Source organism: Rana temporaria, chromosome 6 (assembly GCF_905171775.1).
Source record: "Rana temporaria chromosome 6, aRanTem1.1, whole genome shotgun sequence".
Taxonomy (NCBI): Eukaryota; Metazoa; Chordata; class Amphibia; order Anura; family Ranidae; genus Rana; species Rana temporaria.
This window is the reverse complement of record NC_053494.1, coordinates 116949323-116966033: the sequence shown is the minus strand read 5'-3', so window position 1 is coordinate 116966033 and position 16711 is coordinate 116949323. Positions and strand designations below refer to the sequence as shown.

At 42.2% G+C, this 16711-nt stretch overlaps 1 protein-coding gene across 1 annotated transcript in view; it reads left to right on the top strand.

Moving 5' to 3' along the window:
* CDK15 (cyclin dependent kinase 15) overlaps positions 1 to 16711 on the top strand; it is a 241037-nt gene that overhangs the window by 162942 nt on the left and 61384 nt on the right. Inside the window, 1 exon segment of the mRNA XM_040357238.1 lies at positions 15264 to 15312. Within this exon segment, the coding sequence (XP_040213172.1) occupies positions 15264 to 15312 (49 nt within the window).

Here is a 16711-nt window from a genome sequence, read left to right as displayed (position 1 = left end):
TAGTTAGACATTTGGTAGCATCTCCATAGGCTACACAGTTGAAACTGACAAAAGTTTGAATTATTATGTAAACTTAAGTCACAGAATGTACTCACAGAAGATGAGCATAAGCTGCTGCTTTCCAAAAGAAAAAAAGTACTTTGTTTATTTAAAAATGACAACATCTGAAAAAAAGAAGGCGATCCAAACATCAATTGCTCACTTGCAAACTCTAGAGACTGTCATATTTCAAAGATACTTTGTTGTTTGACTGTTAATATGCCCATTGTCTGATGTTGCAACATCATGTTGGCCAGTGAGGTTTGGCTGCCATTTTGGGATCTTCAAAGCATAATGAAACAGGGATAAATAGACAAATGTAATGTGGGATTTGTAATGTGGGATTTGTTGGGGGTGTCCAAGCCTATTACAAAGTACATTGGTTTTACACCATCTACAGTTTTAGGCCTGGTTCACACTGGTACGACACGGCAGTCGTACCACTTTGGATCCGACTTTGCCCTGCGACTTGAAGTCCGACATGCGTCCCACTTCAATGAACAGGAATCCAACCTGGATCCCCAACAATACCAGGCACTGCGTCTGTTATGAATCTTTAGGGGGAACTCCACACAAAATGTTAAAAACAAAAAACGGCACGGGTTCCCCCTCCAAGAGCATACCTTCGGTCTGGTATGGATTTTAAGGGGAACCCCCATGCTGAAAAAACAGTGTGGGGGTCCCCCCAAAATCCATATCAGACCCTTATCTGAGCACACAGCTCAGCAGGTCAGGAAAAGGGGTGGGGATAAGCGAGCGCCCTCCCCCTCCTGAACCGTACCAGACCCCATGCCCTCAACATGCCCTACATCCCCATCCCAAAGCATCTTGTCCCCATGTTGATGAGGACAAGGGCCTCTTCCCGACAACCCTGGCCATTGGTTGTCGGGGTCTGCGGGCAGGAGGCTTATCGGAATCTGGAAGCCCCCAGATCCCGGCCCCCCACCCTATGTTAATGAGTATGGGATACATTGTACCTTTACCCTTACACCTAAAAAAAGTGTAAAAAATAAAACACAGTGCACAGGTTTTTAAAGTAATTTATTAAGGCATCTCCGGTGTCTCTTACGATTTCTTCTCCCCTCTCTGACTCTTCTGCCTCCTCCTCCTCCTCCCTGCCTCCAAAGCACCCCCTCCATGTTGAGGGCATGCAGCCTGGTATGGTTCAGGAGGGGGGCACTTGCTCACCCCCACCCCCTTTCCTGACCTTCCGGGCTGTGTGCTCGGATAAGGTTCTAATATGGATATTGGGGGGACACCATGCCGTTTTTCCAGCGTGGGGGTTGCCCTTAAAATGTATTCCAGACCAAAGGGCCTGGTATGCTCTTGGAGGGGGAACCCATGTCGTTTTTTTATTTTACTTTGGCATGGAGTTCCTCTTCAAGATCATCAGAGCACAAGTCACATGCCAAAGTCGGATCAGTTAGGACGAGGATCCGACTTTGATCCGACATCAGTGATATTCAGTGCGCTGAAGTAGGATCAAAGTCAGACCAAAGTAGTGCAGGGAGCATTTTTTAAAGCCGGACCGACTTGTGTCGAACCATAGGGAAACATTGATTTTCACATGTAATGCGACATGAGCTCCCAATGTCGGAGTGTTTGTCGCACCAGTGTGATCCCGGCCTAAATACCACATGGATACACTCGTCTGTCGTGTACTTATTGTAGGACACACTGGCTGCTTCTGGTAAGCATTAGATGGCTGAAGACAGTTCCAATGGGCTCACATATGAAGTGCACAAGCTGTCACCAGTAGGTGGAATGTTTTGCCTTTGTTTAAGGAATTAACTTCTGAATGCTTGAAGACATTCATGCTAGCCAGCAACTTAATAGCCTTTATATTTTTAACATATTTGTTGTATATAGAGCTGTCCTGCAGCATAGCCAGTACAATTTAGCTTGGTTGGGGTTGGTACAAGTGTATTAATAGGAATTGAAATTTTTGCCCTTTAACTCATACTAACTAGGATAGAACACAGTGGCGGCTGGTGCTTAAATTTTTTTTTTGGGGGGACGACAAACTGAAGAATAAAAACCCCATCAATTGCAGCCACACTGTGCCCATCAAATGCGGTTCTGGATACAATCTTTGTTTACAAACAAACTTTTAATGTCCAAAAAGGATTCCCACAGCACTAAAATTAATCTATACAGACAGCAGTAGCAGCTTACCTACAGCTCCAGTTGTCTTCTTGAACCTATGCACATCTGATAATGTATGAGCTACTTAAATGAGTCATCCTATTGGGTACGTAAATTTCAGCTTGAGTTAATGAGGTCTGTAAGCAACAGGGTTTTTCCAACAGGTTGTAAAGAGATAAAATAAACTACACCTGCTGGCAAAACAAAAGAATAGTAATATACATTATTTCATATGTACCTAACTAAAAAAGAACATCTTTGTATAATGTTTATTGTTCTTGACTATAATAAATGAAAGAATAATTTGTAAATGCTATATATACTTTATATTAGTAGAATGAATAGAAACAAAACAACTTATATACACAAACGTTTTTATTATTTTGGGACCCTGTCAGTCCCTGTGTAATGCAATCTAAAATACCATTACGCCTCAACTAACAGATCCACTCTTTACAACTATACACTTACAGGAGGCCTGGTAGTATATCAGAAAATACTTACAATTGATTGCTTAAATAGCTACTTTGGTGATGATCCATGCAAATGTGGGACAATGTGCAATACCATAATAAATTATAATGCAGCTGAAACCCAAGAACAAACATTTAATAAATTGCAGCTTACCAGTTCTTAAATGTGGTGACTGCATTGTTTATCCTTTTTGTAATTTTCACCTGGTGATCCCACCAGTAACACACTTCCTTTATATATGGAGGAGAAGCATTTTCACCCTAGGACAGAAAATGCATTAGGAATACATGGCACTTCTCTTTTCCAGGGGATGAGTTTTAAAGGGGGAGGGAGGGAGGGGGGAGAGAGAAGCACCAGGAGGAGGAGACGCCGCCCGCCACCCAGTGAAAGCGCAGACCGCAACCTAAATGGGGTAAGTGCGGGGCTGGTGATCAACAGACCAGTGGATGGTGGATGCCTGTGACCCGTTCAACCAAGGGGGGCTTGTGGCGAAATCTGGATTGATTGCCCCCCCCCCCAAAAAAAAAACATACCACCAGCCGTCACTGATCAAGAGGTATTTTTTTCCAATTATTGAACAGATATTACAGAATGCTTTCAAATGTATATTTAAAACAGACCAAAAGGAAGCATAAAAGAGAAGTTTATTGTTAGGGCTATATACTGTATACTTCAATGTTATATAATCTTCAACTGGCCTAGTTGTCTGTCCTTTATTTCCCTTGGACTACAGTAACCCTCAAAGTTTCACTGGTAGATTAATAGCGGGTTCACCTGCACTTATTGCTTAATGGAGTGAGACTTTTCTGCCACCTAGGGGAATTGCACAAGATTCCAGTGAATGAGTTATTTTATTATTTGCAGCTGAAATATTACCTAGAGTCTCTGACTCATCAAAAGCCATCCCATATGACTCTTATAGGCTTTAAACACTAATGCCGCGTACACACCATCACTTTATGTGATGAAAAAAAACGACGTTTTAAATCATGAAATAAAACAACCTTTTTTAAAACTTCATTTTCAAAAACGACGTTGCCTACACACCGTTGTTTTTTCAAAATGCTCTAGAAAAGCGCGGTTACGTTCAGCACTCTTTTCCATTGAAGATAGCTTCATAACTTGCTTCTGAGCATGCGCAGGTTTAAAAACGTTGTTTTGCCCACACACTATCATTTTAATTGACACAAAAAACGACGTTTTGAAAAACGACACAAAAAATTGAAGCATGCTTTAATTTTTTTTTTGTCGTTTTTAACAAGACATAAAACAAAGTTTTCCCCCACACACGGTCATTTTAATTGACGTTTTTCAAAACGTTGTTTTTTTTCATCACATAAAGTGATGGTGTGTACGCGGCATAATACCTTTTTGACCCCACACCCCGACCTTCTTTCATAACTTTGTTTTCCCTCATAAATCCTATACCAAACTTAAAACTACAATTAACTATATGTTAAAAATCGATTTATAGAAAAACTTTAAAGAGGTGGGTCACCTTAATGTGACACTAAACTCTGGTTTAATAAAATACACTGCTCAAAAAAATGTAAGGAACACTTTTGAATCAGAATTTCTGGGATATTGATCTGGTCAGTTAAGTAGCAGAGGGGGAGGGGTGTATACAGAGGGGGGTTGTTAATCAGTTTTAGCTGCTTTGCTGTTAATTGAAATTAACAACAGGTGCACTAGATGGGCAACAATGAGACGACCTCCAAAACAGGAATGTTTTTTTAGGTGGAGGTGTCTGACATTTTATTTCCCTTTCCCTTGCACATTTTATAGGGTGAGACCGAACTAGGCCACCAGTTAGGGTAGCGCAATCCTTATATTATACCATTCACATTTTGGGCGAGCCGACACAGATTTGATTGCAGCAAACCATACAATATAGAACGTATCTTTAAATATACATATTCGTATATATATTTTTTCCATTTGCGCCAGTAACACCCGTCCCACATATTTTTTTCCCCTGCTCATCTTTTCTGACTGTTTTTAACTAGTTTTGCATTTAGCTAGGGTCAGTGTCACTACTGGTAGCACAAGGCGATACTTGGACCCTATAAAGTTTGAACAGGCAGTCCAACTCCTCCAGGATGGCACATCAATACGTGTCATTGCCAGAAGGTTTGCCGTGTCTTCCAGTACAGTCTCAAGAGCATGGAGGAGATTCCAGGAGATAGGCAGTTACTCTAGGAGAGCCGTAGAAGGTTATGCTGCCTGTGACATTGTTCAGCATGACCGGTTCGGTGGTGGGTCAGTGATGGTCTGGGGAGGCATATCCATGGAGGGACACACAGACCTCTACAGGCTACACAATGGCACCCTGACTGCCATTAGTTATTGGGATGAAATCCTTGGACCCATTGTCAGACCCTCATGTGGCGAGAGCATGGCCCCCACGCTCACCTGACCTAAATCCAAAAGAACACCTCTGGGACATATGTTTCGGTCCATCCGGTGCCACCAGGTTGCACCTCAGTCTGTTCAGGAGCTCAGAGATGCCCTGGTCCAGATCTGGGAGGAAAAAACCCAGGACACCATCCGTCGTCTCATTAGAAACATGCCCTGATGTTGTCAGGCATGCATACAAGCACTTGGGGGCCATGCAAACTACTGAGGACCGTTTTGAGTTGTTGCAATGAAATTTCAGCAAAATGGACTAGCTTGCTGCATAATTTTTTCACTTTGATTTTTGGGGTGTCTTTGAATTCAGCCCTCTGTAAGTGGATAATTTTCATTTCCATCAAATTATGTGCCATCCTTTCATTCCTAACACATTACCCAGTCCATATCAGTATAGATATCCAGCATGATATTTTTGCCCGTTGAGATCTGATGTGTTTTCAAAGTGTTCCTTTAATTTTGAGCAGTGTACTGTATATTCTAGTATATTCAAGTATTCTTAACTTAAACAAAAGTGCTTTCTACTATTCTCAGTCTCTTCCAGTGGCTACTTTCATTCTCCATGGTCCCACTGTATGTATAAACGTAGCCACTTTTTCTTGCTTACTCCAGAGACGGACTGAGGACTGTGGAGTATAAACCATGGGATTTGTTGTATGCATTGAGTAGTGCACATGAACGCAACTAATGTACACTTCCCATTCACCTTCTCACATGCTCGTCTCCAGGACTTTTCCAGGGCCTCTCCAAGCCTATGGAACTCCTTACCCCAATCTGTCTGTCTATCTCTTACTCGTTTAGCTTTTAGACGATCCCTGAAAACCCTCCTCTTCAGAGAAGCCTATCCTACCCACACCTAACAACTGTATTTTAATTTTGTCCATCTGATCATCATTCACAGCTACTACCCTTTGTTCCACTTGACCCTCCCATTGCTACCTATGAGAGTTATCAAAGACCGTGCTTTAAATAGGTTAACCTTTTAAAGTGGTACAACACTGAAAAGTCACAGGAAGTATTAAATGTGTTTTATGAACTTAATCTATAGAGAGACGGTAGTATTACAAAGACAAAGGCAGAGGTGAGAATTTGCCAAATCTCTACAATAAAGCTCTTCCACTGTCAGCCAACATCTTATTAATCACCAGCCTCTGTCATTATACTGCAGCAGGTTGGCTCTATTGCGCGAATCGCTGTAGCTGTACATCGGTTTGTGCAATAGATATAGTGGGCACGCGCACGGCGCTGGAACAGATGCACGTGACTGGGGATCTCTCAATGTAAACAAATAGATCAGTCAATATACGCTTATTGCGTTTTTTTTTTTTTTTTTACCAAAAATATTTACAAGAATGCATATTGGCCTAAACTGAGAAAGAAATTAATTTTTTATATTTTTTTGGGGATATTTATTTTAGCAAAAAGTAATTTTTTTTCAAACCGGACGCTTTTTCTTGTTTATAGTGCAAAAAATAAATAGAGCAGAGGTGATCAAATTCCAGCAAAATAAAGCTCTATTTGTGGGGAAAAAAGGAAATACATTTTGTTTGGGTACAATGTCGCACGACCGCGCAATTGTCAGTTAAAGCGACGCAGTGCTGTATCGCAAAAAATGGTCTGGTCGTTAAGGAGCTGATGCTGAAGCTTCTAAAATTTGGGCAGCAATTGCCCAGAAGAAAGCAGAGATGGAGGCAGAAGCCACAGAAATAGCAAGCAAGGAAGCACATATGAAAGCAGAGATAGAAACAGAAACTTTGCACAAGAAGGCAGAGGTGGAAGCAGAAGCTCTAAAAACTGCATGGATTGAAGCAGAGGTGAAAGCAGAAGCTACACACAAAAAAGCAGAGATGGAAACTTTGATGAAACAGTGTGAGAATTCCATGGCCATGGCAAGGTTAAAGGGGTTGTAAAGGTAAAAAAATGTTTTCCTAAATAGCTTCCTTTACCTTAGTGCAGTCCTCCTTCACTTAACTCATTCTTCGATTTTGCTTTTAAATGTCCTTATTTCTTCTGAGAAATCCTCACTTCCTGTTCTTCTGTCTGTAACTCCACACAGTAATGTGAGGCTTTCTCCCTGGTGTGGAGTGTCGTGCTCGCCCCCTCCCTTGAGGGGGGAGGGGGCAAGCAGGAGAGTCAGGACGCTCTCTACGTTGCAGATAGAGAAAGAAGCTGTGTGTTAGTGGGCGTCCTGACTCTCCTGTTTGCCCCCTCCCCCCACAAGGGAGGGGGTGACCACAACACTCCACACCAGGGTAACCAGAACCGGTGAACCTGATTGGCTGAGACGCCTGTCAGTCTTATCCAAGGAACGCACCCCCCGTAGTCCCCTGGATAAGCATCAGGAAGCCGACTACAGCCTGGGGGCTGTACTCGGAAAGCCTATCCGCTGGCTCTGATAGGCACTTCCACACAACCAAACAGCTGCCGTTATTCAGGTGGCCGGAGCCCACCATCCGGCCATCTGAATAGTCGGCGGGAGCCGCGAAAATACATAGATTTATGCAATGCATGAATCTATGTATTTCAGTGGCAGTGCGAGAGCCAGAGGGGGGGGGGGGCGCTCCGGCGCCCCCTATGGACGAACCGCCACTGGTTCCAAGAGATCAATGGCCTTCTCGTTCAGCTTCAACTTTTCAAGATGGATGCCCACCTACCACATGATGCACCATATGCCCACCGCCTGGCCCTTAACTGGGCCATCAAAGGCAACATCTGCTTGGGTAATGTCAGGAGGTCTTCCACGGTTTCTTCGTTTGAGACACCTGTTCTGCCAGATGGTTGCATTACTTGTTTCAAGCAGTGCCTATATTTTCATTAAAGACATGCAACACTTCTACACACATGGCGATAACAAGGCCCTTCATTTCTGGGATGATTATGTCAGCACCAAATTTTTCAGTGTAACAACTAAAGACAATGATCTGGTATCCACAATGGAAGACAACACGTTCCTAAAAATGATGAGAAAGGAGTTATACAGCTGGAGGGCACCTCAGCCATTTTGTGCCTCAAGAAAGAAACTAACAAATAATGTTCAGCATGTGGGAGCACTATTTACTTCTTTACAACGCATACTAAACAGAAAACCTGAGATTAAGAAACACTTTGTTGACTTTATGCAGAAGGTGTTTTCGAGAGATAATGCTGAGTCTGCACCACCTCTTAGGGAAGGCGAGAACGTTTGGTACCTCCCATGCTTTAGCATGTACCAACATGGCAAGCCAGATCAGATCAGGGTGGTCTACGACTCAAGTGCTCAGTATGAAGGCGGTTCGCTCAATGATATCGTTCTCAACGGGCCTAGTCTAAACAACAAGCTATTAGGAGTTTCGCTCTTCTTCAGGCAAGAACCAGTTGTTGTTATGGCCGACATTCAGTAGATGTTCCACTGTTTCATCTTTCAAGAAGACAACAGAAACTTCCTCAGATTCCGATGGTATTGCAACAATGATGACCCCAACACAATTCTCATTGATTCTACATTTAAATTGGTTAATCCGGCGCCTGATAAAGAGATTAAAGCTAATACTGTTACATGTAACACCTCTGTAAAGTCAAAGATGAGGCTGAGTTCTCACTGTCTTTTGTTGTACAGGCTATCGCACAACTTATTCATGTAGCTCGTCAATTTGCATCTAACACTGAGGTCCACAAAGTGTCCTGGATGGCACATCTGTAAAGGCCATCTTACCATCAAGGAAATTTCACAAGAAGAAAAGGGTCATCATATAATGTGTTCAACATGAAGTGTACTCTCAGGAGATAGGTAACATATCAAAGGGACATAGCCTTTTTAAGGATAGTCTGCTGTACAAAATTGAACCCAATGATTGATCATGATAAGTTACTTTGAGTTGGAGGTAGCATACAGAAGTCCACTCTGTCAATGAAGAACAGAATCAGCCTATTGCTCCAGGTTGACATCACACCACTCTACTGCTGGTTCAACATCACCACAAGCAAGTTCATCACCTTGCCAATGTCTTCTGCAGTCTTGGAAAAAGAAGTACCTATGCAACCTTTAAGGTTATGGCAAATGGTAAACCAAAAAAAAACAACCTACAAGTGAGCAACATAGTCTTCTTGAAAAAAAAGAATGCCCACCACAACCACTGGCCTATGGGTCTCATTACAAGGACTGCACCACGTGATGATGGACGAACTGGTACTTATTTTGCATGTTGCTGCCTTCCCCTACACTCATAAACCATCTTCTGTGCAAGCTTAAAGACACTAGTAATGACTTTACAGTATGTTAATATTTGCATTATTCTTCAATGTTCCCCCCCATTTAATCTTTTCAGGTGCTCCAGGAATATTCTTCTCTTGCAATGTTTGGACTCTCTGTTTAATATTTGAAATCATGAATTTTGTTGGATGGTATCTTGTTACACATGCTATATTGTTTGTTTGCCCTTGTCCCTTTCTTACTCTATAGCTAGGAGATGTTCTGTATAGCTAGTCCCACCCTCTTTTCAGTGTTTTTTTTTTTAGTTTCTGTTTTAAGCACATGTAATTGCTGCAGCTAGACATACTATGATTCTTCTTAACCTATCTGATGTTCTTCTGTGAAGATCTGCACACATTTTGAATTAAATCTTTCTATGATCTGTAAAGCCTCGTACACACGATTAGTCCATCCGGTGAGAATGGTCTGAAGGACCGTTGTCATCGGTTAACCGATGAAGCTGACTGATGGTCCGTCGCGCCTACACACTAAAAAAACGATCGTGTCAGAACGTGGTGATGTAAAACACAATGACGTGGTGAAAAAAACGAAGTTCAATGCTTCCAAGCATGCGTCGACTTCTGAGCATGCATGGATTTTTAACCGATGGTTGTGCCTACTAACGATCGGTTAGGAATCCATTGGTTAAATTTAAAGCAAATTTGCTTTTTTTTAACCGATGGTTAAATAACCTATGGGGCCCATACACGATCGGTTTTGATCGATGAAAACAACCCATCAGACCATTGTCCTCTGGTTAACCTATCGTGTGTACGAGGCCTAACATGTCATTTGGATCAAGTCACTGTTTGCCAGTGCTTCTGAGATTGTAAGTTAAACCTTTCTCACCACAATTGTATCAGTTCTAGAGATCACACTTGCAATGCTTGGACTTGAGAAGCAGAACTGCTAATATACAGGACCTGTGGGTCACCAACTATGTGGTTCTAAGAGGTCAAAAATAGATGAAGCAAACTAATTCGACAAACACAAACATTTCCTAAAAAAACTGGTAACCATGGCTCAACTAAGCCTATACACAGGGTGACCTAGCTAACTCCCTCTTACTTCAAGAAGACTGGTACCTGAACATGACAAACAGGTATCCTTGAGAATGGGAATCCCATTTCATTCCCAAACTCTATCTTCCCTGACACCATTATCCCTAGAACTATTACATTTTCCTTTATTTTTTTCCCTTCCCATTCTTTCCTCATACTTACTCTACCCAATATCTTTTTTTTGTCATGTCTCTGTGTCCCTGTTCTCTATACTATTTCCTTTTTTACAATCATTGTGCTCTCAATGGAACAAAACAATCTCCCACTGAGGTGGTGAGTACAGTGTCAGTGTCTTTTTTCAAATGGTTCTTACCAGATGAAGGTTTGGACTTGTGCATGTATAAAGAGATAAAAAATGTGTACCTTCAAAAAACTGTAATATATGACTCTTCTGCATATCTACTTCATTGGACCCGTGTGTTCACCTCATTTTTTTTTAACAATGTTCTGAAACTTTAATAAAATCTTGTAAAATACATTTCTATAATGTGCTCACTAATACACACTGACAAGCTAGCAGTCTAGCTTTCATTTTCCAAGAAGAGCGGATCTGATTCAAACTTTCTGAGGTATAAGCTACTGTGTATTGCTAAGCCTTGATCGGCTCATTTTACGGAGCTGGAATTAAGACCTCACTGAAAACTTAACTGAAAGCATGAAAATGTTTTTAAAGGTATATTCTTACTAATAGAGAATTTCCACGCTAACTTTCTCAGTCCTCCCTTGCTGACCTCTTGTTCCTTGAACATTCAGGCTGCATTTTCTGAGCTGCTGATGCCATATTAAAATTTCCACCAATGTTCACTTCCTGGATCAGAAGAAAGCTGGTAGGACATGGAGCCAGTGGTGGAACTACCAGGGTCATAAAGTTCGCACTTGAGACTGGGCTTTGGCGTTCTGCCAATGTCAGGGGGCGCCAACAGGGTTGCTGGCCGCAAGACTCTGAGCTGACAGCGTATCTCTCATACAGCCCAGAGCCTGCACTGACAGTTTCCCCCCTCTCTTCCCTCGCATGGAGGAGAGAGGAAAAAGCCGATCTGCCCTTTCTCCTCCCACCCCTCTCCCCCTGTGTGCACTGTGGTAAGTGTGAAGCTAAGCAGCTGAATTTGATCATTCAGTTGCTAGGCTTCATACTTTCTGCGGTGCTTGCACAGAAGGAAAGGGACGGGAGGAGTCCTGCTGAAGCACTGGTTTGCACTGATAGGCTGTATTGATAAGCACTGATAGGTGCCACTGATTGACAGCACCTATGGGCACTGATAGGCACCATTGATGAGCACTGATAGGTGGCACTGATAGGAGGTATTGATGAGCACTGATAAGTGGCACTAATAGGCAGCAATAATAGGTGGCACTGATAGGCAGTATTGATGAGCACTGATATACAGCACTGATGGGCATTGATAGGCTGCACTGATGGGGCTGCATTGATGATCAGTGCTCTGATCATCAGTGTACACAATGTACTGACAGTCTTTCCAAGTTAATGGCCCTTCTTTTCATTACACAGACACAGGCCCAGATTCAGATAGGAGATACGACGACGATTCATAGAATCAGTTACGCATAGATATGACTAAGATCCGACAGGTGTAAGTGACTTACACCGTCGGATCTTAGGCTGCAATTCCAGGCCGGCCGCTAGGTGGCGCTTCCGTGTCTTTTACGCGTCAAATATGCTAATGAGCATTTACGCCGATTCAGAAACGAACGCCCGCCCGTCGCTTTTTTTTTACGTCGCTTGTGTTCGGCTTTTTCTGGCGTATAGTTACCCCTGCTATGTGAGGTGTATCCTATGTTAAGTATGGCCGTCGTTCCTGCGCCGAGTTTTGAATTTTTACGTCGTTTGCGTAAGTCGATTCAGAATACGGCCGGACGCAAGTTACGCTCACGCCGAAACCAATGACGTCCTGGCGACGTCATTTGGAGCAATGCACGCTGGGAAATTTAGCAGGCGGCGCATGCGCAGTTAAATCGGCACGGGGACGCGCCTGATTTAAATAGTACACTCCCCCTTCCCGCGGAATTTGAATTCCGCCGGGGGATTTACGATACGCCGCCGCAAGTTTTGAGGTAAGTGCTTTCTGAATACAGCACTAGCCTCTAAAACTTGCGCCGGCGGATCGTAAATCAGATAGATAACGCGGATCTAAAGATCCGCTAATCTATCTGAATCTACCCCACAGTGTCTGAAGAAAGGACTGCTGATAACCAGCAAGTCTGTTTACATGTAATCAGCTGATCACATGGTAAAGGGCGGCTGTGATTGGCCCTTTTTTGTGATCTGTGATCAGCTGTGTCCAAAAGACATAGCATAAGACGGAGAATAGTTCGCATTGGGCTTTCTCCTGGTGCCAGTAGAGTGACTACCTATGACACTTCAGTATCAGGAATACTTTTTCTGACATTGTACTGATGGGCACACGGTGCTGCAAAGTATTAGAGGGCTGGAAAGAAGAGCTTTTAACAGCAAGATTATTTTGGCAGTAAAGTTCTGTTTAAGATAAGCATCTGATTTGGGCTTCTGAAGTTCACAAAGGAGGATTTGGTGTTTAGGAAAGCTACTTTCAGGCATATTATGGTGTCTGCTCTTGGGCAGTACCTATTAGTTCCAAAACATTTGTATACCACCTAAAGGACATTTTTACTGAGATACATATGTACACTGCCATTGCTTGCTACTCCCTAACATTTTAATTGCCTGACTATCATGCTAGCTATCAGATTAGGAGTTTTGGCTTAATTGTAATAACTATTACTATACAGGATTTATATACTGCCAACAGTTCATCCTGCTCTTTTCAAGAGAAACAGAGACAGTACAGTTACAATATCAGTGCAAGAGGTTTGGAAGGACCATGTTTGTGAGCGCTTACAATCTAAAAGGGAGGGGAGTGATACAAAAGATAATAACTATGAGGGATAACCTGTAGGAGAAACTTGGAGTATAATTTTTAGGTTGAGGAGGTTAGACTTCCCAGAAGAGATGAGTTTTCCGGGATCACCTAAAGGTGGATGGGGTAGGAGATACCTGGACAGATTGGGGGAGAGGGTTTCATAGGATAAGTGAGGCTCTGGAAAAGTTATGGAGGCCAGGATGGGATGAGGTGATGAGGGTTCTAGAGAGCAAAAGGTCCTAGGAGAACAGATTGGGTGATGTTTTGGAAATAAAGTTGGTGATGATCTTAGTTTTTGAAAGATTGGGTTTGAGGAAGTGGTGTGACATCCATGGTGAAATATCAGTTTGTTCATTGCTCAGTGCCCAGATAGTACTGCAAGCTAAAACAAAAAATGCTTTAACCACTAGCCGACCGCCCACCGCCGTTCTACGTCGGCAAGTTGGCTCGGCTGGGCGAGAGCACGTAGTATAACGTCCTCTCTCCCAGCCGCCACTAGGGGCGCGCGCGCGCGCCCCCCGCTCGCCCCTGGCTCCCGTGCGTGTGCCCGGCGGGCGCGATCGCCGCCGGGCACACGCGATCGCTCGGTACAGAGCGGGGACCGGGAGCTGTGTGTGTAAACACACAGCTCCCGGTCCTGTCAGCAGGGGAAATGCTGATCTTCGGTTCATACAATGTATGAACCGAGGATCAGTGTTTCCCCTAGTGAGGCCACCCCCCCCCCACAGTAAGAACACACCCAGGCATACTTAACCCCTTCCCCGCCCCCTAGTGTTAACCCCTTCACTGCCAGTGGCATTTTTATAGTAATCCAATGCATTTTTATAGCACTGATCGCTATAAAAATGCCAATGGTCCCAAAAAGGTGTCAAAAGTGTCCGAAGTGTCCGCCATAATGTCGCAATACCGAAAAAAAAAACGCTGATCGCCGCCATTACTAGTAAAAAAAATATAATAAAAATGACATAAAAATACCCCCTATTTTGTAAACGCTATAACTTTTGCGAAAACCAATCAATAAACGCTTATTGCGATTTTTTGTACGAAAAATATGTAGAAGAAAACGTATCGGCCTAAACTGAGGAAAAAAAATTTTTTTTATATATTTTTGGGGGATATTTATTATAGCAAAAAGTAAAAAATATTCATTTTTTTCAAAATTGTCTCTCTATTTTTGTTTATAGCGCAAAAACTAAAAACCGCAGAGGTGATCAAATACCACCAAAAGAAATCTCTATTTGTGGGAAAAAAAGGACGCCAATTTTGTTTGGGAGCCACGTCGCACGACCGCGCAATTGTCTGTTAAAGCGAGGCAGTCCCGAATCGCAAAAAGTACTCTGGTCTTTGGGCAGCAATATGGTCCGGGGGTTAAGTGGTTAATGGATAAAGTATAGACACTGAGAGGTGCCTGCACATACCTGCAATGAAAATCTACCACGACAGACAAACCAGAAGAGGGGCCTCTAGATGATTGTACTTCATACTGTACCTAACAGCAGTCTTTTTTTTTTTATGCAACTAAACTACTATTTTTAGAAGGTTAGCAATAGTAGTCTCCACATTTTTAATTTCACCAGCTATTTAGCCTCAGTGCTGAAAAGTCACAGTGCCAGTGAAGTTATATGGTCAAAAGGTCACTAATAAATACCGTATACAGTTCCCACTACTAAGAGCTGTACAACTGACAGTTTTATGCCTTCAATTTTTTCATGGAACCTGTTCCAGCAAGTTATAGTTTTTAGGTACTCAGTTTCTGTTTATAACATTTTTGTAAACATATTTAATTGTGGTTGTCATTTAGCAATTAAAAGGGCACTTGTCCTAAAAGCTGCACATTTTCTGTGCCTTCTGGGCTTTAGATTCTATGCGTTGGTGTCTAAAACATTTACATGTTATGTATGGTCCTTTTATATTTAAAACAATTAATATTCAGATGTTTACATTAGCATAATTTATTGCTTTTGGCGTTTTATATATTTTTATAATATGCTCTTTTATTTTTGTTTGTAGATTGCCTGACTCTATGTGAAAAACAGCCTTTTGGAAATGTCTGGGACAGGTAAGCCAAGGTATTGAACTAATGTTTGCCAAGAATAAAATGATAATGAGTAAGAACTGCTTGTAGTGCTGGAAGATGATAATGCATCTTTATTAACACTTTTCACTCTTCATCAGAGATGAAGGTCTCATACACACTGGATGTTTTTCCTGCTGCTTCTAGGGGCATTTGGCATTTTTCTTCCTGCCACTGAACACCCCTATATGTTGGCCTATGTTTCCATGCACACATAGGCATTTAGCAGAGTTAAGAGGCAGAAAGAAAACACACCGTCAGCATAGTGTGCCCAGGAGCAGCAGAGTTTTGTCAAAAAAATGCTTGGTGTGTGTAAACGGGTCTAAATGCGCCTTTACACTATGCGCATTTAGCACTTGAGCATTAATTAATCTCAGTGGCAATAATAAATTAATATTCTGGGCAATAAAATGAATAGATGCCCACATGCTTAATGCACCTAAACACATTAAAGCGCACCTAAACGCATTACACGAGTTTACAAGTGTCAAGCGTTTCTTCTGCCAAAACTCTGCTGCCAAGAGGAAAGGAGTCTAGTAGAGTTGGCCACTTATGCCGCATACACACGATCAGTCCATCCGATGAGAACGGACCGATGGACCGTTTTCATCGGTTAACCGATGAAGCTGACTGATGGTCCGTCGCGCCTACACACCATCGGTTAAAAAAACCGATCGTGTCAGAACGCGGTGACGTAAAACACAACGATGTGCTGAAAAAACGAAGTTCAATGCTTCCAAGCATGCGTCGACTTGACTCTGAGCATGCATGGATTTTTAACCGATGGTTGTGCCTACTAACGATCGGTTTTGTCCTATCGGTTAGGAATCCATCGGTTAATTTTAAAACAAATTGCCTTTTTTTTCAACCGATGGTTAACTAACCGATGGCGCCCACACGATCGGTTTTGACCGATGAAAACGGTCCATCAAACCATTCTCATCGTTTAACCGATCGTGTGTACGCGGCATTAGACTTCCATGAGTATACATTTTGAAAAAGTACCTAAGAGTTTTAAAATTGTCAGAATTCTTCTAGATTAGAAAAACTTCTAGAATAATATATTAAAAAATATAACACAAGTGTTTAGAAAATTGAAGAAGCCGGTCTGTGAAGTCCATGATCCAGGAGGTCAAGTTACTTGATCTAAGTAAGTCAGTTCTACATTTGACATTACACTTTTTGATAGATTTAAAATATCTGGATATTTGGTACACATGCTAATCATATGGAAGATAGTAAACATGCTCATACATTGTCCTTTTTTAAACTGACATATACTATCATTATAATACAAAATTTTAATTTGTTATTTTAATAGGATTAATTTATTGCAGTACCTAGTCCTGCTACCATACAAGCAGTAGAGTTTTTTGAGACTTCA